This window comes from Vidua macroura, chromosome 28 (assembly GCF_024509145.1).
Source record: "Vidua macroura isolate BioBank_ID:100142 chromosome 28, ASM2450914v1, whole genome shotgun sequence".
In the NCBI taxonomy this organism is placed as follows: Eukaryota; Metazoa; Chordata; class Aves; order Passeriformes; family Viduidae; genus Vidua; species Vidua macroura.
The window spans coordinates 2,453,773-2,480,195 of NC_071598.1; the positions used below are offsets into that span (position 1 = coordinate 2,453,773).

A 26,423-nucleotide genomic window follows, 5' to 3' on the forward strand; every position below is an offset into this window, starting at 1 on the left:
CAGAAAAATCTACTTCACACTCTGGCCATGGGAATTGTTCTGAGTGGCTGTGAACAGAGTGGTTTGAACTGCTCAGAGAAAAGATGTCGAAACCCCAGGATGAGCTGATGAATCTGGGACAAATCCATTAAGGGAATTCTCCACCAAGTGAATCCCAGAGTGTTTGATTTGATCGCTCGTGTGCTTAAATCTCCTTCTTCTTCTTCCCCTAATGACAATTAAACACTGCCAGGGCAGTCCTCCCACACAGGGAGCTGCCTCTGGAAGGCTGTGCCTGAGGAATGGTCTCCAATGTCCCTTGCTGGCTGTCCCCAGGGTGCCACTGCTCTGCACATCCAGCTGATGATGGAGCGGCTGCTGCGCCGGATCAACCGCACGGTGATCGGGATGAGCCGCCAGTCCCCGCACATCGTGAGAGCCCTTCCCTGCCCCCTGCCTGCCTCCTCAGCACCCCCATTCCCCTGGGAGCCCTTCCCTGCCCCCTGCCTGCCTCCCCAGCACCCCCATTCCCCTGGGAGCCCTTCCCTGCCCCCTGCCTGCCTCCCCAGCACCCCCATTCCCTTGAGACCCCTTCCCCCTGCTTTCTCAGCACCCCCCATTCCCTTGGGAGCCCTTCCCCGCCCCCTGCCTCCCCAGCACCTCTGACAGAGGGGTTCATTCTCTGGGAGTCCTTCCCTGCCCCCTGCCTCCCCAGCACCCCCCCATTCCCTTGGGAGCCCTTCCCTGCCCCCTGCTTCCCCAGCACCTCTGACAGAGGGGTTCATTCTCCTGGGAGCCCTTCTCTGCCTCCCCAGCACCTCTGACAGAGGGGTTCATTCCCCTGGGAGCCCTTCCCTGCTTCCCCAGCACCTCTGACAGTGGGGTTCATTCCCCTGGGAGCCCTTCTCTGCCTCCCCAGCACCTCTGACAGAGGGGTTCATTCCCCTGGGAGCCCTTCCCTGCTTCCCCAGCACCTCTGACAGAGGGGTTCATTCCCCTGGGAGCCCTTCCCTGCTTCCCCAGCACCTCTGACAGAGGGGTTCATTCCCCCAGGAGCTCTCAGTGGGCAGCAGTGCCTGATGAACTCATCTCTCCTTGCCCTGCAGGGCTTCTGTGCCACCCAGCCATGGCTCCTGGTGTTTTTCTGAGGATTAGGATTCAGGTTATCCCACTCCAGTCTGAGCTGAGTCACTGGGGGTGATTTCATTTCCTTTTGGCCCCTGTGCACAGAATTTTGTGTCACAGGATCTTTGCTGTATTTTGTTACCTGGGCTCAACAGGATGAAATGCTGGGGGATTGGACCCTTCAGGGGCATTTCTGACCCCTGTGTGGCAGCTGAGGGGGTGCAGGCAGCTGGGGTGTTTTAATTCACCCTGGAGCTCATGTACAGAAGGATGGGAAAGCCAGGAGCTGGGGATTTACCTGATTTTTAAGTCTGGGGTCACTTTAATGTGCTACCCATGAGAATTGCAGCTGGCCCTGTGAAATCTGAAAATCAGAGTCAGCTTGGAAAATACTTTCAATAGCTGATGGAGTGGATCAATATATATATATAATAAAATTCTGTGTTTGAAGGATGCATTTCTCTTGTGACCCATGGGGAGAAAGAAAGCAATACCCAGATTTCAAGCTTGAATTTTAGGAATTCTTGACTGGTCTAGAGGGCCAAATAGTCTCAGGTGGATGTTAGGACACAGATAAGGAGGATTCTGATCAGTGATATTTGATCAGGTCACACTGACGTGCCACACTTAGAAGTTACAGTGCTTAGCCCAGGAAAATAACCCAGTATTTTGTGGTTTTCCCATTGCAGGGTATTTTCGTGGCCTGCATGACAGCCATCCTGAGGCAGATGGATGATTTCCATTACAGCCATTACATCAACACTTTCAAAACCAGGCAGGACATCATTGTAAGTCAGCCTGGCTGGGGAATGACCTCAGCCCACCCAGCATCACCGCTCTGCTCTGCTCTTCAGGGTCATTTCTGAGCTGACTTTGGGGTGACCAAACCCTCAGCAGTGGCTCCTGGTGCCACAATTCCTGGGAATTTATTCCTGTCACCCTTGTTGGGCATCGGGGGGGTTGCTGACTCAGCAGAGCCCAAGAGCAGCATTTGTGGCATTGAGGAAAAACATTTTTAATGGGTAAAAAATGTTTGATTTGAGTCAGGAACCAGAAGAGGGAATGATAGGATGGAAAAGAAAAACACTTCCCCTTGTCTGGCTCTCACTTTGTGCCCCTGTTCTCTTTATCTAATTCTTTCCCCTCCTCTGAAGTTTAATTAAATGCTTGAATCTTGCTTTAGTGGCAGCAATGCAGAAAGTTCTCAAAATGTTAAAAATTCACATCCCCAAAAACTTCGGGTGTGAAGCAAGGTGAAATATTAAATTTCTGAGGGTTTTATCTGCTTAAAATCAGCAGATATTCCCCAAAATGGCCCAAACTAGTATTTTAGCAAGATTAGTACACAACACAAGAACTGTTGGAGCTTTTTTTGTCCCTGTATTCTTATTTTGCAATTGGGAAGTGGCTGTTTATTGAAATACCAGCTGGGGAAGGGCCTGGAGTTGTGTTCATCCTGTACCAAAACCCACCAGAAGGTTTGTAATTCAGTCTGGGGAGCCAAGGTGATCCCTTTTTTCCCTGTGCAGTTGGAATTACAGAATTTTACAGAAAATTATTTGCAAAATCAGCTCTTGAGCCAGCGTGGAGCAACAGAGCCATCTACAGGTCACTCACACTTCTTGTGGGTTTAGGCCTGGTTTTATCTGACCCAAATGATTTGCTGGGAAGGAAGGAAGGAAGGAAAAAAAGTCAAAATCAGGCAGATTCAGGAATTCTGGAAGTGTTCATCCATTGAGAAAAATTTCGGGACGATTATGGAAAATAACAATTTCTAATCTGATTTTTCTACACCTTTAAATCTACAGGAGCAAACCTGCCATTGTAGTGGTGTGGTAGTTGTTAATACCAACAGAAAATTTTGTTTTAATGACTGCTTTTATTGTTGTTGTTCTTTATTGGGTTTGTTTGTGCTGGTATTTCCAGCCCTGCCTTGGCATCATTCCCTGGTTAGTTTAGCACTTTTAGGAGTTAATTCATATCTTCAAGGTGCCCGTGGTAAGTCCAACCCTCTCATCAGGCTCTGATTTAATAATGCCAAAAGGATTTTTACTGAGGCAGCACCAAGTGCTCCATTTCTTCATCAATATCTTGCCAATTCTTCAGCCTAAACTGTTCAGCTCAACAGATTTTTTGCTGGTGATCATTTCAAGGGGATGGCTCCTCCTGTGACCTTCTTTGTGTCCCTCTCATATTTGAATATTCATGTGCTGCTGCAGAGAATAGAATTGATTTAAGAGCTCAGAGTGGCTTTTGTATCTGCAGAGACCACAAGGAGGAGATCAATATTCCTGATATTCCCTTCTTTTGCTCATCTCTGTTAATTTTCTCTTTTTTTTCTCTCTCATTCTGCAATTCAGCCTTGTTTTTTCCAAGTTTGAAGTCTTGTTTGGAGCGTGTTGGTGCAAAAAGTGTCTTTTCTACAATAATGTGGAATAATTCTAAATCACATCTCTGATGTTATATTCACTGCCTCCCCTTAACTGTCCTTAAAGTGGACCAGGACTGATTTAACCCTAATTAGTGAGTGAAAATACATTGTCATTTCAGGCTTTCTGGATCACCTAGATCTGTTGCATTGTCACCACTCAGAGATTTGGGAACAAGCCCTGCAATATTGGTTTTGCTCTCTAATCCAGCTTGTGCACAGCTCCAGCACAGTTCAATGCAAAACAGCAAAGACAGATACCATTAAGCAGACCAACATTCTGTGCAATTATTTCTCCTTGTGCAAGTGGATGGATGAGATGTCAGGAATAATTTCATTATTGGGCCGTACCCACAGAATGAGAGACCCCTCTTAGGCACTGATTGCCAATCAGCGTGGTCGTTAATCAATGCAGTCCCAAACATTTGCATTTCATGAGCTCACAGCATCATCTCCCTGTAATTCCGTGGACACAAACCCACCACGTGCAACCTGATGGGCTTTCTTTTTTCAACAGGACTTCCTGATGGAAACGTTCATTATGTTCAAGGATCTGATTGGGAAGAATGTGTATGCAGCTGACTGGATGGTCATGAACATGATGCAGAGCAGGTACAGGGTTAAATCTGGGTTGAGTCTGGCTTTGGAGCCTCCCTGGACCTGACAGGAGGGTGACTCACACAAGGCAGTTTATTTTCTTCAGCCACTTCAGGTTGGTTTAAATCAGATTTCAGCCAATTTTAGTTCCTGTGCATTTCCACTGGTGGAACTGGAAATCTCTGTCCTGCCCAGAACGTCAAGCCCTGGGGTCTTTTTTACAACTTAATCCAGGGAAGCCTTTCTGGTCTCAGTTCTGGGGGAATCACATGGAAAATCTAAAGCCAGAACTGGACAATGCTTAAGCACTCTTCCAGAGAGGAAATTTTCCCTGATATCCAACCTGAGCCTCCCCGATGCAACTTGAGGCTGTTAAACCAAGGGTTAACTTTGCCTGAATATTCCCTGATTTAAAGGAATTCTTGCCTTTTTTGGGAGCATTTGTTGCTGTTCCTGAGCTTACACATAGGAGCTGTAAACCCAGAGCTGCGATGTCATTGATTTTGTTTACAGAATCACCTTTATTCAATGTTTTTATCTCTTTAGGGTTTTCCTCCGGGCAGTGAACCAATTCACCTCCGTCCTCAACCGCTTCTTCCTGGATCAGACTAATTTTGAACTCCAGGTGATTGTCCTGTTCTTTCTGGATTTTCTTACGGATCCCAAACCTGACAGAACAGCTAAATCCCACTGTCAGCAGGCTGTGGCTCGCCATGGTTCCCCTCCTCATGGAGGGGCTGGGCAGCTTTTTTTGTGCCTGTTGTTGCTTTTCCTTTGCTGTCCTCCCATTTTAATCTCCTTTCTCTCCCCCAGCTCTGGAATAACTATTTCCATTTGGCAGTGGCCTTCCTCACTCACGAGTCCCTCCAACTGGAGACCTTCTCCCAGGCCAAACGCAACAAAATCATCAAGAAGTGAGTTCCCATTTCAGGCCCTTTTTTGCTGTCAGGAGGCTCCGTTTGGGCTGTTCCAGACACCCCCACGCAGCCCCAGGGTGGGAGGAGGTGCCGTGGAAATGCTGATTAAGGCACTGTGATAAAGGGGTGATCAGGACAAGATGTCAGGGCTGTAAATTAGGGCTGTTTGAAGTTTGGTCAGGCAGACCTTGAACTGCTGCAGCACCTTGCCAGGAGTCTCTCCACTGGAAGGTCTGTAATGGAAAGGTTGTCACAATTCCCAGAATTCCCTTCTGCAATTCCTCAGCCTTTATGGAAGGTAGGTCAGAGGAATCCTAAAAGCCCTCCAACTTTTTAGTCCCCCACCTTTTACTTTTCTTTTTTTCAGAGTCATTCATAGCCCCAAACCAGCAATTTTTAGTCACTGAGCAGCTTTTACCTCTTCATTTCCTTGGAATTGGGTGCCTGGATGGATATCTCTGAGCATCTTGACACAGACTTTTGTTATGATTTGTCCCCTTTTTTCTGCAGAAGTGGCTTGAAGAAGCCTGATAATGAAATTTTTTGCATTGCCTTGCTGTCAGAGGTTAAAGCTTTAGGAAAAAAACCCCAAACCCAATCAAAGTGGGGTGGAATTGCAGGGCAGGAGGGCTGCAGCTTTCAGGAAATCTGAATTCCCAGGAAATTCTGCTCTCAGCAATCTGCGGTGCCCTGTCAGAGTGAGCCATGGCCATTTGTGGCTTTGCCATTCACTTCTTCAGCAGCATTCCAAGGATCATTTCAGTGCTTGGGCCTTCCTCATCTCTTCCTTTTAATACTTTTTCTAGGTATGGGGACATGAGGAAAGAAATTGGCTTCAAAATCAGGGATATGTGGTATAACTTGGGTGAGTTCCAGCTAAAGAATTATCTTTATTCCAGCTCTCAAGCTGGCTTTCAAATCCTTTATTTCCTTATAAAAGCTGCACTTGTTTAATGTGGGGGAAATGCACTTATAGTTCAGCTGTTTCAGCACATAAAAACCTCCTTTTTCCTGTGAATAACTTGGAAAAGCTGATTTTCTCCTCACATCAGCTGCTGAGATAATTTCTTAGATTTCCTCTAAAGGATGTTCTGCCATGTAAGGATGAGTGGAACTTTCAGAGAGCCTTTTTTGTGATTTACAATTCAGCTCAGTTATTTCCTTGGGCTATTCCTGAATTTTGGAGCTGTAACCTGTTAATTCTTCCTTAAGTAACATCCACATAAAATCCACATAAATTCTGAGCAGAGTGTTTGTTGTGTGAATAATGTGCTTAAACATTGGGAAATCCAAATCCTGACACTGGATGTATTTGACTTTCAATTTCTTGCAGGTCCCCACAAAATAAAATTCATCCCAGCAATGGTGGGGCCAATCCTGGAGGTGACCCTGGTCCCAGAGCCTGAGCTGAGGAAAGCAACAATTCCCATCTTTTTTGACATGATGCAGTGTGAGTTCAACTTCAGTGGGAACGGGAACTTCCACATGGTAAGGGATGCCTTATATAACCAACATATATAACAATACAGTATATATAGATATTAAATACAATATAATGGGAAATAGATATATGCCATATGTAAAAAGACAATAATCTAATTTATAATATTATACATACAGTATTATACACAATGTAGTTGTATATTCATTATATATGACTCTAAAATAATATCTATTTAAAATAATGTATATATAAAAATACACTATAATATATGTATTTGCAATGTATACACAATATTGGTATCTTCACAAATGTTCCACATTGTCCATCAGGCAAAAGAAAAATAGAATACTTAAACAAAACAAAAAAAAACCCACCCAAAATTGTGCCAAACCCCTTGGCAGGTCCCTCTGGTTTGTAGGGTTCAGGACTTGCCAGTTCTGTCCTGACTGAGCCTTTCCATGACTTTTATAATCCCTGAATTCCCTTTTTTTCACCCTTCCCTGCATTTACAGAGGTGTCAATGCTCACCTCTAAACTGGGAAGCAGTTTGGAGACCCTCAGAAGGTCTAAAATATAATTTTATCTATTTATTTACCTTTACAATAATAACATAAATCCCCCCCAACAGACTTTTGGCTGTAAGTGACTCTGCAGAAAGCTGCTGGGCAGTCACATATTAGGATTATTTGGTCACTTAATTACCCCAGAGCATTGCTGTGTGGGGTGAGAGAGGGAGGACCTGCATTTCCTTGCTCCAATCGTGCCTTTTGGATTTTTACTCCTTTTATTCTGCCTCAGCACTGAGAACAGCCTGGCCTTGGCCTGCAAACCCAGCGTGTGCTGGTGGGGAGGCTCAGGAGCCCCCCAGGCTGTTTCTGGTGCCAGCCCCTGCTCCTGAGAGCTGCTCTCTGTTTGACTGGGTTTGTGTTTTTTTTGCCTTTCCAGTTTGAAAACGAGCTGATCACCAGGCTGGACCAGGAGGTGGAGGGGGGCCGAGGGGATGAGCAGTACAAGGTTCTGCTGGAGAAACTGTGAGTTTTATAAAGCACCTGGAGGCTCTTTTTATATATTTTTCCACACTTTATTGGGCTGCTTTTCTAATGCAAAGAAGCCCTAATTCATTAATTGTTCCAGTGAACAGGAAGCTGGTGCAGCTGCAGTGATCTTAGTGCTGTGCAGGTGTTCTGGGGCTGATTGCCCAAAAAATGAGGGGTTTATTTGCACTTTTAACTGCCCTAAACTGGAGATGGAATTCAGAGTCAGCTGCCAAACTGGGGAGGGGGCTGCAAGTGGAAGAGCAGGTTCAAAGTTAAAGCAAAATTGGAAATTTTAGCAACAAAAACTCAATTTTTTTGACCAGCAAATGCTGTTGTGCCCTGCCCGAGTTGGCTGTCTCGGGTGTGTGTGTCCAGCATGGAGTGTCCATCCAGGGAAACATTGGAGGTTTTGGGTAATTGACACCGAAATCCCATTTGGCAGTACTGGGAGGCACAGCTGAGCGCTGCCCCATGTCCCTGCAGGCTGCTGGAGCACTGCAGGAAGCACAAGTACCTGTCAGCCCCGGGAGAGGTGTTTGCCCTGCTGGTCAGCAGCCTCCTGGAGAACCTGCTGGACTACAGGACCATCATGCACGACGAGAGCAAGGAGAACCGCATGAGCTGCACTGTCAACGTGCTGGTAGGGCTGGGGGCACGTCCCCGGGGCTGGGGACACCTCCCTGGGGCTGGGGACACCTCCCCTGAGCTGGGGAGCCCTCCCTGGGGCTGGGGACCCTTACCTGGGCTTTGGGGCCCTCCCCTGGGCTTTGGGGACCCATCCTCTGGGCTAGGGACCCTTCCTGGGCTTTAGGGACCTCCCCTGGGCTTTAGGGACCGCCCCTGGGCTTTAGGGACCTCCCCTGAGCTTTGGGCACCTCCCCTGGGCTTTGGGCACCTCCCCTGGGCTGGGGACCCTTCCCCCAGGCTGGAGACCATTCCCCCAGGCTGGGGACACCTCTGCTGGGCTTTGGGCACCTCCCCTTGGCTTTTCTAGACCTCCTTGGAATCATTTTTTATCTAGGGGAGGATTTCAATGAATTCCTCATTCCGTTTTTGGTTAATGATCTGCTCAAGTCAGGCTCTGGAGCTGTAATCACAGAAAGATGGACAGTCCAAAATCAAGTCCTTGGCTGGTCCTCCCAATCTGGAACCCTGGAACACAGGCAGAAAAGATGCCTGGCTGATGGCTGGGATCCCTGTTCCCCTGCAAAGAGCCTGTATAACTTTAGACAAGTGATTTCTCTGATTTGCCCCTTTTTTGGAGGTGCTGGTGCCCCCCTGGGATGAAGGGATGGATCCACCTGAGCAGCCAAAACAACAGCAAATATCCCTGAAATTCCTAAAACTGCTGCTCAGGTTACTTGCCTAGAGATGATTCTGCAAATCTGTGGTGCTCTGCATTGCCAATGTTTGACTTTTTCTCTTGTTGGCAGAATTTTTACAAGGAGAAGAAGCGAGAGGACATTTACATCAGGTAGGCCATGTCCTTGAGCCTGAAGAAGCCTTTGTTCCCCTGGAGCTCCCTTGGATGCAGGAGTCCTTCACACCAAGGAATTGCTTTTGCTTTGCTCAGGTATCTGTACAAACTCAGGGACCTGCACACAGACTGTGAGAACTTCACAGAGGCTGCCTACACGCTGCTCCTGCACGCTGAGCTGCTCCAGGTATCCCAGGCTTTGGGATTTCATGAGGCACCTCATGAAAAACACCTCAGAATAACCAAAGCACTTGTTTTTCTGCTTTTAATGGGACTTTGGATCATGTAGGTACCAGTGGTCATTGAGGGGCTTCACGGTCTTGGGGATTCCACAGCAAAATAACTATGATATATATATAAAATGATATATATATAATGATATAATGAGATATAAATAATCACATATGATTTACCTATATAATTGTATGTTATAAAATATATAAAATAAGTAATATAATCAAATAATAATGTTAAAAGAAAAATCATTATTAGCATCACTTTGTTGCATCCTGCTGCTGCAGGGAGCTGGGAGAGAATGTCTCAGGTTTATATCCCTGCCAAACTCCCTTTGCCTCGATGAGGGATTTCTTTTGAGTCACCCTGTGATTTATCTGGAATTGTTCCAGTTGTTTCACCTTTGCCTTTTTCCCTGTCCCAGTGGTCAGAGAAGCCCTGTGTCCCTCACCTGCTGCAGAGGGACTCCTACTGCGTGTACTCCCACCAGGAGCTCAAGGAGAAACTCTACCAGGAGATCATCTCCTTCTTCGACAGGGGCAAGGTGAGAGTCTCACCCTGTTCCTGCAGCAAACCCTGCCTTGGCAAATTCACTTTGGTGTGGATTTAGGATTTCCTTATTGATAAATTCTTGGGGCAGGCTGGGGTTGGTTAAAAAGGGAAAAGCAGATGTGGTTCCACACCTGGCTGGGATTTTGACAGGGATCCCAATACTGCCATCAGCAGGGCACATGTTTGTCTGGAGATATTTAAATGCTATTTCTGTGTTGGCCAAAGAGTGTCTGGAAGGTGAAGCTGTTCAAGGTTCTGGGTAGATGGGAACAGGGCAGGTGTTTTCCTTCCTTCCCCTGGCAGTGGCTCCTGTCAGGTTTCTGGGCTTGCAGGGAGAGAGGCTTCCCTGGCTGGCACTGACCCTGGGAGCTGCACCTTGGAGAGAGGGTTCTGCCAGGGCTGAATGGCTTTGAGCTGAAATAAGGGAAATTTAGATGGGATCTTGGGAGGGAATTCCTCCCTGTGAGGGGCTGGGATGGAATTCCCAGAGGAGCTGGGGCTGCCCCTGGATCCCTGGAAGTGTCCAAGGCCAGGCTGGAGCAGCCTGGGATAGTGGGAGGTGTCCCTGCCCATGGCAGGGGGTGGCACTGGGCTTTGAGGACCCTTTCCACCCAAAATCCATGATTCCATGATGAGACAAACCAAGGAAGCCCTGTCCCAGTGCTGCTGGAGGAGGAGACCACCTGGGCTTCTCTCTGCTGTTCAGACCTGTCCTTCCTCCTCCCAGCACCTCAGTTTGTCCTGTCAGGATCTCAGTGGAGACCTGGCTTTGTAAATCACTCTCAGATCTCCAAAATCACAAGATCTGTATGACTGTAATAATCCCTGCAAAAAAAAAAAAAAATGCACAGCAGAGTCTGAGGGAAACCTGGCAGAGCATGAAAGTAGTGCCTGAATTAAAATCAGCTGCGTTTTTGTTTACCTATCTGTGCTAATGAAGGCTTTTAACTGAGTCTTTCATGTTGCCTGTGCTCTTCTTCCCCCTCCTGCCTGTCCTCACCCTCTGTGGAGATGTGGGAAAAAGCCATTCAGCTGAGCAAGGAGCTGGCTGACATGTATGAAAACAAGGTCTTTGACTACGAGGGACTTGGTAATCTCCTGGTAAGGCTTTTTTCCTCCATATCCAGCAGGCTGCTGACTGCTTAAATTAATACTGTTCAAGCAGGATAAGCCTAAAATAAATGTATGTTAAAGACAAACAAACCAACCTAACCCCATGGCTTTGTAAAGGTTAGTAGTAGAATAAATATTTTCATAGTGTCTTTTCACCTCCTAATTAGCATGATAATACCATTTGCAGATGTTTAGAATTCTTGAGCTTAACCAAATGAAGTAACATCCAGGGTGTATTTTCAGGCTCCATAAACCTCATCGCCTTGTTTTTTCTGTGGTAAAAGTGCTGGGCATGAACACAGAGCTAGAGAGTCCTCTTGGCTCTGAATTCTGCTTTTTAGTGGTTAAGGATGGAACCAGATGGTCTTTATGTTCTTTCACAGCAGAATCATCTGCCCAGTTTTATTTCTGCCAGTTCTCTGACATTTGTCACCATTTGTGTCTGTTCTCTTTCAGAATATATTTGTATTTCATTTGTTTTCCCACAGTGAAGGATTTCAAATATCCTTCTGGAATCCTAAAGCCGTGGCATTGTTCTCATGTCTGCAGACCAGGAAATGAACTTGGTTCTGGCCCAGACAAAGCAAATATTTAATCAAGTAAATGGATAAGGATGAGAGACTGCATCAAAAAGCAGTTGTGAAGTGTGTTCTGAGGGCAGAGCTCAGAGATCAGGAATTGTCCCTGGGAATGTGAGCTGGCAATGTCCTGGAGTATTCCAAAGTGAAAGTGTGGTGTTGTTTTCTTTTCCAGAAAAAAAGAGCTACTTTTTATGAGAACATCATGAAGGCGATGAGACCTCAGCCCGAGTACTTTGCTGTTGGATACTATGGACAGGGTTTTCCCTCTTTCCTGAGGGTAAGGATCCTTCCCCACTCAAACTCTCCACTGCTGGAGACCCTAAAAGTCACAACTTCTGCAGAGCTTCCAAGAAAATTCGGTGCCGAGCTCCTTTTCCTTTCAGTGGCACTGACAGATCTAAACCCCAGGAGTGTTTCAGAGCATTTCAATGTCTAAAAAGAATCAAGTCAGAGATGAAATTTTGTGTGTTCCAGCTCAAGTGGAGTCTGGGTGTTACAACAGGTTTTTTAGATGAGTGTTAAGTTCTTCTATGGATTTAAGCAGAATTTGCCTTCTGTGTTTGTGCTCTCTCTGAAATGTGATTGTTGCTGTTAGAAAACGTTCAGCCTGTGAAGAAATTATCCCATTGCTTTTTGGCCTCAATCAACCAAATTTTCAGGACAGGGATTATTCCAGTGGTCAAGGAGAGTTTGTCCCACACAGAAGAATTCAAGTGTAAAGGTGCTTCTTATTTAAGACAGCTGCTGAGCACTGCTGGATCTGTGGAGGACAGGAATGACTCAGATCCAGGGTCAGCAAGGCTGAAAATATTCCTGTTAATTAAAATTCAGGGCCATTTTACCTACTCAGACTGGAGCTGTTTGAAGTTCTGGTTTTCAGTGGAAGCCAAGCTTAAAAAAAGAGAAGAATGTTAAGTTAAAACTGTGTGAGGAGATGGCATGGAGGGCTTTCAAATCCAGGCCATGTTTTGGAATCCATCCCTTCCCAAAACCACTGCCAGGTGGAAAAATGATTGGCCATGGTCTGGTGTTGGGTGTGTAGAACAGAACTGCCAGGGCTAGACATTGTGGGTGGGGGTGGTCAGGAATGGGCCTGAGGTGAAATTCCCACCTGTGCCCAGGGACATCCCTCAGGGAGCTCACACCAGGGCTGGCAGGCAGCAGGCAGGTGCCTGTATTTAAGAATTTCCTGGCACATTTATTCTGCTACTAAAAATCAGCTCCTGGCTGAGGTTGCTGTGCTGAAGCTGGGAGTTCAAGGAGTGCTGGGAGGTGTGAGCAGCCCGGTGACTTTGGGATGTGTTTGTGGACAGCAGCACCTGTGTGAGGGTCTCCCTGCTCATTGCAGGTGGCCTTTAAAAGCTCCCTTCCAACCCTAGTTGATGATTCTCTGTGGAGCAATGGATTTTTTAGACAAATCTGAGGTTCCCCTTGCCAGGCCTGGCTCCCAGGAGGTGCTGTGCCCTCATTCTAGCCTGTGTTCCTTCCTTCACCTCTTCTGTCCAGCTGGGATCAACCCTTCCCATAAACCAGCTCTGGGGGGGTTTGGAAAGCTCTGTCCCACTGCTTTGTTGAATTTTAATTCCCTTTTTCTTCTCCTGCCCACAGAATAAGATGTTCATTTACCGTGGCAAAGAGTACGAGCGGAGGGAGGATTTTAACCTGAAGCTGCTGACCCAGTTCCCCAGTGCTGAGAAGATGACCAGCACAGCCCCTCCAGCAGAGGAGATCAAGGCTTCCCCCAAACAGTGTATCTTTTGGGTTTGGGGCATCTTGGCACATCCCAGAGCTCCCTGTTCCCTACAACAGCACAGCTGGTGAACAGCAGTAGTGAGAAGTGAGGGGGTTATTGCTTCAGGGGGTGTGGAGGCAGGCACTGGGCATGAAAATGGGGCTATCCAGAGTTGTGAGGGTGGATTTAAAGGCTGTTTGAGGCTGTCAGAGTTAAACAAGTTGCTGTCGGGGTGAGGAACAGACTGCAGGGAGGATTTCCTGTGTTCTCACTCAGGTGGTGCTGGCTGCTCTGGCCATGGTGAGACCCAGTTGGGTATTTCTGGGTGAAAGATGGGAAATGCAGGCTGTTAAAGTAGGATGAGAAGTGAAGGGTGCTCCCTTCTTCCTTGCAGTCCTTTAGCATTTATGAAGTGCTGGGGTTTGTGTGTTTTTTCCCCTGCAAGTCCCTTTGTAAGAAGTGTGAAGTGATAATGTCACTAAAAGTTGCTAGGTGCAGAGCCCTTACTATTTTTTAATTCTTATTTTCCCCCTTGCTGGTGGGACTCCAGGCTGTGTCCCAAGCTCCCCACCAGGCTTAAGATCCTCTGAATTGTGTGTGAGCCAGTGGAGATGCTCCAGATTGCTGCCAGGGACTTCAGTCAGGAAAACCAAGTTCTGGGCTTCCAGCCTGTGCTCACCAGGCCAGGCTGAAGAATCTGAAGGTCCATTTTGGCCCTCAAACCCTGTGCACGAAGGCCCAGCCCAGGCAGTGATAGCAGATGCTTCCTGTGCAATCCTCCTGCCAAGCATTGAATCCACATAGGAAATTAAAATCCATTCAAGATCAAACTTGGTATCAAAAATGCCTCTTGTGTTACTGCTTTGTTTCAGCTGCTTCCTTTGCATCTGTTTGTGTTTGTTCTGATGTTTCTGGCTCGGGATGAACCCGAGCTGCAGAATTTGGATGCAGATCTGAACCGTCCCCAAGGTTTGGGGGTGTTGGGTTCCGGGACTCTGGCACAGCCCTGGGATGAAGGGAGCAGCTGCAGGGCTTGGATTTGGGACAGGTTCTCCTTGGACTCCCACAAACACCTCCTGAGAGGAGGAGTGCCCAGATCTCTGTTGTGTTAGGCAGACCTTGCTGCTTCTGGGGTTGGTTTTCCTTTCAGGCTCCTTTAACCTCCTTTGCCTCAGGCTCTTTTTTATTTCTTTAGGCTGGTTTTTTGCTCTTTTACGACAAAATAACCTCGTCCTTCTTTTGGTAGTGATGTGCTGGGGCTTCCAGGTGAGCTTGCTGAGCCTCAGGGCTCCCTGCAGCCCAAAGCAGCCCAGGGCCACCAGCTGAGCACAGGGAGCTGTGCAGGGGCTCAGCAGGGCACACAGCCCAAGCTGAGGGGCTCTCCTGGGACACACAGCTCCTCAGCTGGGCTCAGAGCCTGATCTAACCAGGCTCTGTGCTTTGGGGCTCAGCTTTGCCTGGGGGCCAGCTGGCTCCTCACTGCAGGCAGGGTGACTTTGCTCTGGCTCTCAAAATGCTCTTCAGAGCCACCTCAGTGAATTAAAGGATGTGTGGGGGCTGCCTTAACCCCCCACTGAAACATTGCCACTTCAGAGGGCAGGGGATGCACAGAAATCATCTCCTAATGGGGTCAGATTGGCTAAGCCTTGCTTTTCCAGCCAGGTTTTTGCTCCTGTAAAGCCTCAGCACAGTTCTTAAAGCAGAATTTTGGAGGAACATGATAAGCTGTTGTGCTTGGGGATACAATTGCTAAGATCTTCTTAATGTCTGTCATTATTCACAGGTGCAAAAGCGAGTGTGAAGCAATTCCTTTGTTCAGTTGGCTTCATGAATCTAAAAAGTGGGAGGGAAGGAGCAGCAGCCTCTGATAAGTAACTGTGGGGTGAGACAAGAGGCAGATGCATCCACAGAATCTCCTGCAGAACCTTGCTGCCCTTTTTCTTGTCTCCCAAAGTGGTGCCGAGGATTCCCAAGCATTTTCAGGGAATTTCAGCACCTGCAAGTGTCCAAGGCCAGGTTGGAGCACCCTGGGGTAGAGGAAGGTGTCCCTGTCCATGGCAGGGGCTGGCACTGGCTGAATTTCAAGGTCCTTTCCAACACAAAGCATTCTGGGTTTATTACTTGTAAAGTCCTTTTCTTTCTGGGTTTTTAATTCACAAAGATGCAACAGAATGCCTGTGATTTATGATGAATTAGCCAGGTTTGAAGAAAAATACTTAACGAGAGCACAGGGATTTGTGGAAGAGTCTGACAGTGGAAACAGGAAGGGTTTTTCTCTCCCTCTCCTGTTTTCCCAAAAGGGTTCCTAGTTTTTCTTCCTTAACCAGAGCTGCTCAGATGTGCAGTGCTTTATTGTGAAGCCTGTGATGAACCTGCCACCTAATTACAAAGACAAACCTGTTCCTGAACAGATCTTAAAGTAATTTATTTTTCTTTTCCCTCAACATTTTGTGTGTGTTTTCCCCACTAACTTGGGCACAGAGTACTGTGCCTTTGTATCTTGTGTAAATTTTGTCAATTCCTCCCCACAAACTGTGAGGAAACACTTGAATATCTGAGTGAGGAGGATGGGAGCTGAGGAAGATCACCTTTTTACTCTGCTTCTTCCCAGCTACTACAGAGCCAACGAGGTGCAGCAATTCACTCATTCCAGACCTGTCAGGAAAGGAGAGAAAGATCCAGACAACGAGTTTGCTGTGAGTCCTTTGCCTTTGGTTTGGTTTGTTGGTGGCACTTTGACCAAACTGTCACCTTTTCCCTCTCTTGTGGCCACAGAGGTTGGGAAGGAAAAAGTAGGAGACACAAGGGGCACTGCAGTCTCCACCTGAAGCTGGGGGTGATGTCAAGGAGCTCCACAGCTGGAGTTTGAACATTCAGCATCCATCAGAATCCATAAAGGTGGTGCTGTGGGAGCCCAGCCTCACCAGAGCCCAGCGTGGGGCTCCATCCCAGTGAGGGGAGGTGGGAATGGCTGTGGAGTTCTGCCAGCTTGTTCTGGAAGCCTCATTCCTCACAGGAGAGACTTGAGTTGCAAGACCAATATTTCCCTTACATCTCAGATATCTTTTTTTCCTTCTCTGACCAGAACATGTGGATAGAAAGGACAACTTACACAACAGCTTATGCATTTCCAGGCATCCTCAAGTGGTTTGAGGTCAAACAGGTCACAATGGTGAGTTCTCCACAGGGGCTGCATCTCCTCCTCTCCAATCCCTCATGAAATAAAGCCTTGGAGCACTTGGGAATGCCAGTCCTTCCACTGTTGGATAAAAGCAAATTATTTAGTTTCTTACTGACTGGAGAGGAATAAATCACAGAACCATGGAATCCCAGAATGGTTTGGGTTAGGAAGACCTTAAAATCATCCAGTGCCACCCTCTGCTGTGGGCAGGGACACCTTCCACTGTCCCAGGGTGCTCCAGCCTGGCCTTGGACACTTCTAGGGATCCAGGGGCACCCTCAGCTTCTGTGGGAATTCCATCCCAGCCCCTCCCTACCCTCCCAGGGAAGGATTTCTTCCTAAAAATTGCATGGAGGTTTGAAAGGTTTATTCTGTGACTCTGAAGAAGGCTCATTCTGTTTCTTCTGTCCCTCAGGAGGAGATCAGCCCCCTGGAGAATGCCATAGAAACCATGGAGCTCACCAATGAGAAGATCACCAACGTAGTGCAGCAGCACATGTGGGACCGGAGCCTGCCCGTGCACCCCCTGTCCATGCTGCTCAACGGCATCGTGGACCCCGCCGTCATGGGGGGCTACACCAACTATGAGAAGGTCTTTGGAACGTCCATGGAGCCCCTCTGCAGGGCTGGGACAGCTGGGGGTGTCCACCTGGAGAGGAGAAGGCTCCAGGGAGAGCTCAGAGCCCCTTGCATGGCCTGAAGGGGCTCCAGGAGAGCTGGAGAGGGGCTGGGGACAAGGGATGGAGGGACAGGACACAGGGAATGGCTCCCACTGCCAGAGGGCAGGGATGGGTGGGATATTGGGAAGGAATTGTTCCCTGGGAGGGGCTGGGAGGGAATTCCCAGGGGAGCTGTGGCTGCCCCTGGATCCCTGGCGGTGCCTGATCCCTGAAGTCCCTTGCAGCCCAAAGCACTGCAGGACTCTGAGCTGTAGCTGCTCTGGAGCCCTACAGTGTGCAGGGCCCAGGTGGGAGCTGGCAGGTCCAGTTCCATTTCCAGCTGGCACAGAACAGCCCTGCCTGGGGCTCTGTGTGTGCACAGCTCAGCCGCGAGGAGAAGAGGACAAAGAGCAGAGGTTTGCACTGACTGCAGGGTAGAAGGGCTCAGCTTTGGTGCTCTCAGGGCCGGGGAAGGATCCAGCTCTTCTGGGCCTCCTTTGCAGTGGGATAAGAACCTGCTCCTGCCTTGTGGGGCACAGAGGTGCTTGGGCATTCTGGGTAACAGAGAAAAGCCAAAACCTGTCTGTTCCTCCCCGGTATCAATAGGGGATGAGAAGGCAAGAGAGGCTTTTTCTTACCAGCAGCCTCTGTGTCTTTGGAGTCTTGCGACAGAGCAAATAATTCAGGAAAAACGCAGCATTTCCTGTACAGGTTTACTCAGCTGACTTCACTTGAGTAGTGTAGGTTGTTCTTTTTTGTGATGTTTAACTTAAGCTGTTGATTCCCTCCACCTAATGATGAAATTCCCAGCACAAAATGCACTGCTTGTTTCCACAAAGAGGGTGGAATGTGGTAAAACACATTTAATTCTCCTCAGCTGTGTCCCAGTCCCATGAAATGAGGTGCACACATTAATTGGGAGAGGGGCTGATTGATCTGGGGTCTAACTCTGCTGATTCCAGAGGAGTTTGGATGCTTTGCCAGGGCTGAATTTGGCCCTGAATCCTCCCATTTTAGGAATTAAGGTTGACATCAAGTTTAGAATTACAAAAGTGGGAAAGCAGTTAAAACTAGAAAACACAAAATCTCTGCAGCCACATCTGGAAATACTCATTTCTAGTTCATATTTTCCTATTTCAGCTGCAGATCAGTGCAGAACATTTGGCTTTTGTGGGCGGCTAAAATCTGCGTTTTAATTGTTTCATTGTAGCCAAAACCCAAAGTTGGGGTTTTTAACATCTTTCCTCTTTCAATAATTAAGCACTTTCAAGGAAAATCCTCTGGGACCAACCCAGCAGTCCTTTCCCAGGCTCACCTCCATCCTGTTCAGGATCAAACCCCCAGCCCTATAAACTTGTACCACAGTCCAGTCTTACAGAAGTAAAAAAAAATATACTCAGAGGCCGAAGTAGCTCAGAGAGACAAATGAAAAACTTATTAGGGGGTTTATCTACAAAAAAAAAGTTATTCTGAGCAGGAATAAGGATCCATTTTAATGGGATACATCATGGGAATTGGCACAAATTTAAGTTTTCGGTCCAGGAAAACGGATTTGTTTTTGTTCAACTTCAAACCAAGACCAGATTCTGCTGATTAAAGGTAAACCCAGGAGAAGTGGAGACTAAAGGGGCTTTGTTGAAGGAAGCTGGGAGCACACATACCAGCATGGTCTTTATTTCTACTGAATCTTTGTAACCAGCCCCAGGTGAAAACGAGGGATTTAAGGGCTGAAATAAGGAAATTGCAGCAGGAGCTGCTTTGCTCTCCTTGGGCCAGCTGGCCTTGGGTGCTGTGGGGCACTGACTGCTGAAAAATAAAGAGGCTTTTTGAAGTCGGAACTTGAGGTTTTGGGTCTGCCACTCATATTTAAGTGAGAAGTAGAAGTGATGGAACCTCAGTTATTCAAATCAGTGCTGTGAGAAAGGGGATCTGGGCTGAGCAAAACCTTTCTGATGCAGTAACTTTTTTTCCATGTGTTTTGCTAGGAAAAAAACCTGTAATTTTTTAAATAAAAAAGTGGGGTTTGTTCCCTTTTCCCAACAAATAACCCTGGTTCTTTGTCCCTCAGCTTGGTGCCAGCAAAATTTGGGTTTAATATGAGGAAAAATGGCAGTGAATTGCTTTTAAAGGGTTTTCCCCTCAGAGCTGCCTGAGGAAGCAGTGTCTGTGTCACCTGTGTCACCTTCTCTCTGTGCTTCCAGGCCTTCTTCACAGAGAAATATCTCCAAGAACATCCTGAAGATCAAGACAAAATTGAACTGCTCAAGCAACAAATTGCTATCCAGGTATGGAATTGGGAATATGGAGGCACTGGGGGAGTGGGGAAGAGGGAATCCTGGAATGCTTTGGGTGGGAAGGGCCCATCCAGTGCCACCCCTGCTATGGGCAGTGACACCTCCCACCATCCCAGGGTGCTCCAAATCCCATCCAGCCTGGCCTGGGGAAAACGTTGATGTTTGTTCAACACCTGGAGCTCCAGCACTGAAGTTCCCTCGCTGCCAGCAGCTCTGAGGCAGCAGCTGAGCTCCCTTGCTGTGTCACAGTTTATTTTCCCCTCTGCAAACGCAAAACACGTTGATATAAATCCTTCATTTTTATCTGAGCTGTTTAACTGACACTCTGGGGAGCAGGAGGGCTGGTTTGTGCTCCTGCAGCTCATTCTGCTCCTTCCTCCCACCCTCCCTCAGATGCCTCTCCTGGCAGAGGGGATCCGGATCCACGGCGAGAAGCTGACGGAGCAGCTGAAGCCCCTGCACGAGAGGCTCACAGCCTGCTTCAGGGAGCTCAGGAGGAAGGTGGAGAAGCAGTACGGGGTCATAACTCTGGTGAGGGAACCTGCTTTTTCCATGTTTTGCCCCAGAGGAACCCAACTCCCCCTTTTCCACCCATGGGTGGGTGTGAGGTGGTGTCAGAGAATCTCAGAATCATCAGGGTTGGGAAAGAGCTTTGAGACCATGGAGTCCCAGCTGTGCCCAATCCCCACCTTGTCCCCAGCCCAGAGCTCTGAGTGCCACATCCAGCCCTTCCTTGGACACCTCCAGGGATGGGCACTCCAAACCTCCCTGGGCAGTTCCAAGGCCTGAGCACCCTTTCCATGGGGAAATTCCTGCTGCTGTCCACCCTGAGCCTGCCCTGCCCCAGCCTGAGGCCGTTCCCTCTCCTCCTGTCCCTGTTCCCTGGGAGCAGAGCCCGACCCCCCCGGCTGTCCCCTCCTGGCAGGAGTTGTGCAGAGCCAGAAGGTCCCCCCCGAGCCTCCTTTTCTCCAGGCTGAGCCCCTTCCCAGCTCCCTCAGCCTCTCCTGGTGCTCCTGACCCCTCCCCAGGTCTGTTTTCTTCCCTGGATTCCCCCCAGCCCCTCCATGTCCTTCCTAAATCGGGGAGCCCAGAACTGGAGGTGTGCCCTCCCCGATTGCCCAGGGGACAGTGCCTGCCCTTGTCCTGCTGTCCACTCTGCTCCTGATCCCTTTGGCCCTTTGGCCACGTGGGCACACCTGGGCTTAAGTCCAGCTGCGTCCATCAGTCCCCCCAGGTCCTTTTGTGTCTAGCAGCTCTGTCCCCAACCTGGGGGTTGTGGCCCAAGTGCAGGACCCTTGGTGCTGTTAGCCCTCTGTCCCTGGGTTCAGCCCGTGGAGCCAGCCTGGCCTGTGCAGGGCCCCAGGCTTGCTGCAGATCTGCTGCAGCACTGCTGCAGATCTGCTGCTGCTACTGCTGCTTTCTCACACTGTTCCCGTCCCTGCAGCCCCCGGCGCTGACTGAGAGGAAGCCCAGCAGGTCGGGCTCCGTGGTGCTGCCCTACATCATGTCCTCCACCCTCAGGAGGCTCTCGGTCACCTCCATGGCCTCATCCGTGGCCTCCACCTCGTCCACCTCGTCCGAGAGCACTTCCTCCAGGCCGGGCTCCGACGGGTCAGTGACTGGCAGTGACCAACAGCGGGGGCTGTGCCCGAGAGAGGAGCAGGGGATATGCCTTAGACAGGTTCATGGCTGTGCCCGAGAGAGGAGCAGGGGATGTGCCCTAGAGAGGAGCAGGGGATATGCCTTAGACAGGTTCAGGGCTGTGCCCGAGAGAGGAGCAGGGGCTGTGCCCGAGAGAGGAGCAGGGGATATGCCTTAGACAGGTTCAGGGCTGTGCCCGAGAGAGGAGCAGGGGCTGTGCCCGAGAGAGGAGCAGGGGATATGCCTTAGACAGGTTCAGGGCTGTGCCCGAGAGAGGAGCAGGGGCTGTGCCCGAGAGAGGAGCAGGGGCTGTTCCCTAGAGAGGAGCAGGGGATGTTCCCTAGAGAGGAGCAGGGGCTGTGCCCTAGAGAGCAGGGGTCACCGCTGTTCAGGAATGGGAGTGAGGCGTCACACAGACTCTGGGTCCCTTCAGAAGGCTGATCTGAGTTTATTAGAGACCCATTATTTTATAGACTGTTCTGATACAGGTGCACCTGATTGGTCATTTGATCAACACCACTCACACCACTGGTTAATTAAGAAAACATTCTTTGGTAAACATCTTATGAGAAAACAACTGTTCAAAACACCAGCTGCAAGATTGTTTAATTCTTTCTCTCAGCCTTCTCAAAACTCCCCAGAACAATTCCTGGGAAAGTTTATGTGGCTTCTCTCTCTCTGACTAAGCTGTCACATCCACAATCAGGTGCTATGAAAATCAAGATTCACTCTATGAAAATACATTTAAAATGTTACTGGAGGTCAGTGTTGCTGTTCCATTTTACAGATGGGGCTTTGGAGCACAAACAGTGGGAACTGAACCCCAGCTGCTGCCTCTGGAGTGCAGTTATCCCCAGTGCATTCCAGGTGCCCACTGCCTCTGTTTCCCAGGAAAACAAGGGTGTGATGCACCACAAAGGGGTTTATTTTGGTCAGCCAAGAGGTGAATAAGGCACACAGCACGTGTTTCACTCTGTTTGCAGCTGCATCCGTGGTGTGGAAAGGAGCTGCCACACCTGGGGACATCCCCTGATGTCACTTGTCTGTGCATTGACTTTACAGCTGGGATAACCCGAGTTTAGGTGATTTGGTGCAGGTCAGTGGGACTCATGGCTGAGCAGGAACTGCAGCTATGGCTCCCTCTGCAAGCAGATCATGCTTTACCTTGGACAAAAAACACATCATACTCAGAATTCCAGGGGTAACAGCACAAATCCCACTGGACAATCCATGGTCCTGCCTCACTTTTTCACAGTAATCCCTTACACAAACTAAGAGATCACAGCTTTTTAACAAAGAGCCCTTACAATGTCTGATGGACTCGTGTTTCATGTTTTTCTCACTCTTTTGGGCCACAGATCTACCCTGGAGCCTCTCTTGGAGAGGAGAATATCCACATCTTCCAGAGCTGAGGAGCTGCCTGTGAAAGACGATGGTGACAACAGGATTAGCAAACTCAAGAGGAAGGAGTGGAGCATTAGCAAGTCTCAGGTTATTGTGGAGAAGGAGCCAGAAACAGAACTGACTTCCAAAATGGTAAAAAAACCTATCATCATAACGTCAGCAGTAATAAAACCCACAGCAGGAGCTGAGTGTTTCCATTGCTCTCAGCCATGCTGGTCAGGGGGAACCTCATTAAACAGTGGGAGGGGTTCAAATACCAACCAGCCTCAGTCATCTGAGTAATTATCTTTTTTTTAATTTGGAAAATTCATGTCACAGGCCCAACTGCAGCTTGGCTGGAGGTGCAGACTGGGAGCAGGAGGCTCAGGGAGGTGCTGAGCAGAGCTGAGCCCTGGGGTGCTCTCAGCACCATGGCAAACCCCTGTTTTGGTTGGAGCAAGGAGCTCCTGCTCAGCCAGGCAGGGATCCAGCTGCCCAGCCAGATGTTGAGCTGCTGTCAGGCAGCAGCACTGCACAAATCAAATGTCCTTTGAGGTGCAGACCCCTTGGATGGATCAGGGAGTTGGGAGAAGATGTTCTGGTGGTTCAATCACCAGCTCTGGAAACCTGGGTCTGCCAGGCTGTGCTCTGCTGCAGCCCCGTGTGAGGGCAGGGTGGTCACTGCTTGAGGAATAAACCAGAATGTGCACCCCAGAGGAGGCTGGGATGAGGAACAGACTGGAGGCTGTTGGGCTTTAAGGCTCACAGAGTTCAGAGTGGTCACCCAGAGCACAGGGATGAGTTTCAGCTCACAGACAGAACTGTACACCCGGGATATTGTCCTGATGGACATCAAAACTGTGTTATACCTTGAAATATTGTCCTGATGGGTGTAAAAGCTGTGTTACACCCCAGGATATTGTCCTGATGGATGTAAAAACTGTGTTACACCCTGAGATATTGTCCTGATGGATGTAAAAGCTGTTTTACACCCCAGGATATTGTCCTGATGGGTGTAAAAGCTGTGCTACACCCCAGGATATTGTCCTGATGGATGTAAAAGTTGTGCTACACCCCAGGATATTGTCCTGATGGATGTAAAAGCTGTGTTACACCCCAGGATATTGTCCTGATGGATGTAAAAACTATGCTACATCTTGAGATATTGTCCTGATGGATGTAAAAGCTGTGTTACACCCTGGGATATTGTCCTGAAGGACATAAATACTGTGCTACACTCTGAAGCTGAGAGAATTGGGCACCTGGGTATTTCAGTGCTCCTAATCTCACTGAGGTTGATTGCAAATCTGATTTAACACAGGCTCATTTTTCACAATAGCACGAAAACACAAATTCCCATGTTTCCCTTTCCTTTCCAAGTTCCAGCTGAATCTGGCAGGGGCAGGTAGTGCTGATCCATTTTCAGGAATTCTCATCAGCTCTGAGGGATGCTGCCAGCACTTGGAGGCTGCAGAGTGTTTCTAAGAAGGGGATCTGTGGTGCCAGGGTGCTGTCATTGGTACTGACAGCATTTCCAGCCCAGGAAAACTGGGGTTGTGGATGCTGGTGCTGCAGGAGGCCTGGCCCTCTGCCTCTGGAATTGCTGTTGGATGAAATCCCCAATATCTCTGAAGGGAAGGAGCCATCCAGGGTTCCAGTCCTGCCTCAGGATGCTGCAAAGCCCAGGAAAAACTGCTTTTATGGCTGCTCTGCTCCAGGGCTCCACAGTGAGAGCAGGAGTTGGACAGAGGGATTTTCTGGAACTCTGGACTAAGCTGTCTGGGAGCTGGGAAGCCAGAGGGAAGCAAGGACTGCCTGGGCTTTAGGTGTATGTGGTCCCTTCTGTGCAGAGAGAAATCCTGAACTGCTTGGGGATGGAGAATTGATCTCTGAAAAAGAGTTTAATTATGTGTTTAGGTGACAGCCTGCTCTGGGAAGCAATGAACTAGTATTTAAAAGGACCCCAGTATTCATGCACTGGACTTTTGGGGCCACACTGAGGCGGCCTCGTGGTTTGAGTGAAGAGCACAAAGGATGTGACACTGGAAGGAGCTGGATGCAAATTCCCAAATGCAAAGGATTTGCTCTGTAAAGCCTAAAATAGACTCATTTCACAGCCTTCAGGAGCTGGAGGATACCAGAGCCCTGACCTGCACCCAGAATTTTATTTTTCTTTATTTCTTGGAAAGAGTTCACCCTTACTCCCCTCCAAAGTTTTTCCACAGAACTGCAGCAATTTTTCAGTGTGACATCTTCCCTCTTTAATTAATACACCTTAATTAATACAGTTAATTAATACATTAATAACACCATTAAAAGCAGTTTAGTGCTGCTCAGGAAGCGCCAGGGGAGGCTGGGCTGTGTCCTGGGAGCACAGAGGGTGCCTTTGACACAGCCAAGCCAGGCAGGGCTTTCACTCCTGTTCACCTCTTGTGTCTGGTGTTGTGACCCTGTGACAGCTCTGAGTTCCCTGCCTGTGCTCACCTCTCTGTGCCAGGTGTTTGTGTCACTGACAGCTCTGTGTTACCAGGCTGTGCTCACCTCTCTGTGCCAGGTGTTTGTGTCACTGTGACAGCTCTGAGTTCCCTGCCTGTGCTCACCTCTCTGTGCCAGGTGTTTGTGTCACTGACAGCTCTGTGTTACCAGGCTGTGCTCACCTCTCTGTGCCTGGTGTTTGTGTCCCTGTGACAGCTATGAGTGCCCTGCCTGTGCTCACCTCCCTGTGCCAGGTGTTTGTGTCACTGTGTCAGCTCTGAGTGCCCTGCCTGTGCTCACCTCTCCCTGCCAGGTGTTTGTGTCACTGTGACAGTTCTGAGTTCCCTGCCTGTGCTCACCTCTCTGTGCCAGGTGTTTGTGTCACTGACAGTTCTGTGTTACCAGGCTGTGCTCACCTCTCTGTGCCAGGTGTTTGTGTCACTGACAGTTCTGAGTTCCCTGCCTGTGCTCACCTCTCTGTGCCAGGTGTTTGTGTCACTGACAGCTCTGTGTTACCAGGCTGTGCTCACCTCTCTGTGCCAGGTGTTTGTGTCACTGTGACAGCTCTGTGTTACCAGGCTGTGCTCACCTCTCTGTGCCAGGTGTTTGTGTCACTGTGACAGCTCTGAATGCCCTGCCTGTGCTCACCTCTCTGTGCCAGGTGTTTGTGTCACTGTGACAGCTCTGAATGCCCTGCCTGTGCTCACCTCTCTGTGCCAGGTGTTTGTGTCACTGTGACAGCTCTGAATGCCCTGCCTGTGCTCACCTCTCTGTGCCTGGTGTTTGTGTCACTGACAGCTCTGATTTACCAGGCTGTGCTCACCTGAAGTGTCTGTGTCTCTGTTCCCAGCAGGGCATGGCAGGGAAGGCACAGAGGCCCAAGAGTCTGCAGCTAGGAGACAACAGGCTGACCCTGCTCCAGAGCTCCTCACTGCAGCAATCCACCCGCAGCCCTCCCCCCATCACCCCCAAAACCCCCCGGACCCAGAGTAAGTCCTGCTGCTTGGAATATTGTGGGAATGACTCCGTGTTTGCTGAGGGAACACGCTGGGGAGGGAGGGAGGAGGTGCTCCGAGTTAGATCACAGCTTGGGGCTGTTGGAAATCTTGAAATCAATATTTACTCCATGGAAGTACATTTAAAAATGTTACTGGAGGTCAGTGTTGCTGTTCCATTTTACAGATGGGGTTTTGGAGCACAAACAGAGGGAACTGAACCCCAGCTGCTGCCTCTGGAGTGCAGTTATCCCCAGTGCATTCCAGGTGCCCACTGCCTGTTTCCCAGGAAAACAGGGGTTATCATTTCTGTCAGATAACAGAATTTGGCTGTGCTATCAAAGATCACATCCGTGGCTTGCACATCACTTGTTGAAGCAGTGCATCACAGGAATTCCAGGGAACAGTTTCTGGGTTTCTCAGTTCCTTTCTTGTTTTATCCTGTATTGACCTGGACTAGAAGGATGGGGAGGGACTTTTCACAGGGGTGTGGAGTGATGGAACACAGGGGAACAGTTTTAAACTGCCAGAGGGCAGGGTTAGATGGGATTCTGGGGAGAAATTCCTCCCTGTGAGGGT

General features: G+C 48.9%; 1 protein-coding gene across 4 annotated transcripts in view; it reads left to right on the forward strand.

Annotated features, from left to right (window-relative positions):
* Positions 1-26,423, forward strand: part of DOCK5 (dedicator of cytokinesis 5) — a 60,414-nt gene that overhangs the window by 26,316 nt on the left and 7,675 nt on the right. The window contains exons 26-50 of one of the 4 annotated variants that reach the window (XM_054000632.1): positions 316-411; positions 1,794-1,892; positions 4,050-4,144; positions 4,676-4,754; positions 4,943-5,043; positions 5,853-5,911; positions 6,380-6,534; positions 7,436-7,521; positions 8,011-8,167; positions 8,961-9,001; positions 9,101-9,191; positions 9,663-9,782; positions 10,802-10,891; positions 11,657-11,761; positions 13,093-13,234; positions 15,554-15,635; positions 15,828-15,912; positions 16,302-16,388; positions 16,813-16,989; positions 19,258-19,341; positions 19,744-19,881; positions 20,795-20,961; positions 22,350-22,527; position 23,143; positions 25,713-25,838. In XM_054000632.1, the coding sequence (XP_053856607.1) occupies positions 316-411; positions 1,794-1,892; positions 4,050-4,144; positions 4,676-4,754; positions 4,943-5,043; positions 5,853-5,911; positions 6,380-6,534; positions 7,436-7,521; positions 8,011-8,167; positions 8,961-9,001; positions 9,101-9,191; positions 9,663-9,782; positions 10,802-10,891; positions 11,657-11,761; positions 13,093-13,234; positions 15,554-15,635; positions 15,828-15,912; positions 16,302-16,388; positions 16,813-16,989; positions 19,258-19,341; positions 19,744-19,881; positions 20,795-20,961; positions 22,350-22,527; position 23,143; positions 25,713-25,838 (2,641 nt within the window). Of the gene's footprint in view, positions 1-315; positions 412-1,793; positions 1,893-4,049; positions 4,145-4,675; positions 4,755-4,942; positions 5,044-5,852; positions 5,912-6,379; positions 6,535-7,435; positions 7,522-8,010; positions 8,168-8,960; positions 9,002-9,100; positions 9,192-9,662; positions 9,783-10,801; positions 10,892-11,656; positions 11,762-13,092; positions 13,235-15,553; positions 15,636-15,827; positions 15,913-16,301; positions 16,389-16,812; positions 16,990-19,257; positions 19,342-19,743; positions 19,882-20,794; positions 20,962-22,349; positions 22,528-23,142; positions 23,144-25,699; positions 25,839-26,423 lie in introns of all 4 variants that reach the window. The other 3 variants (XM_054000628.1, XM_054000630.1, XM_054000631.1) reach the window with 3 other exon arrangements.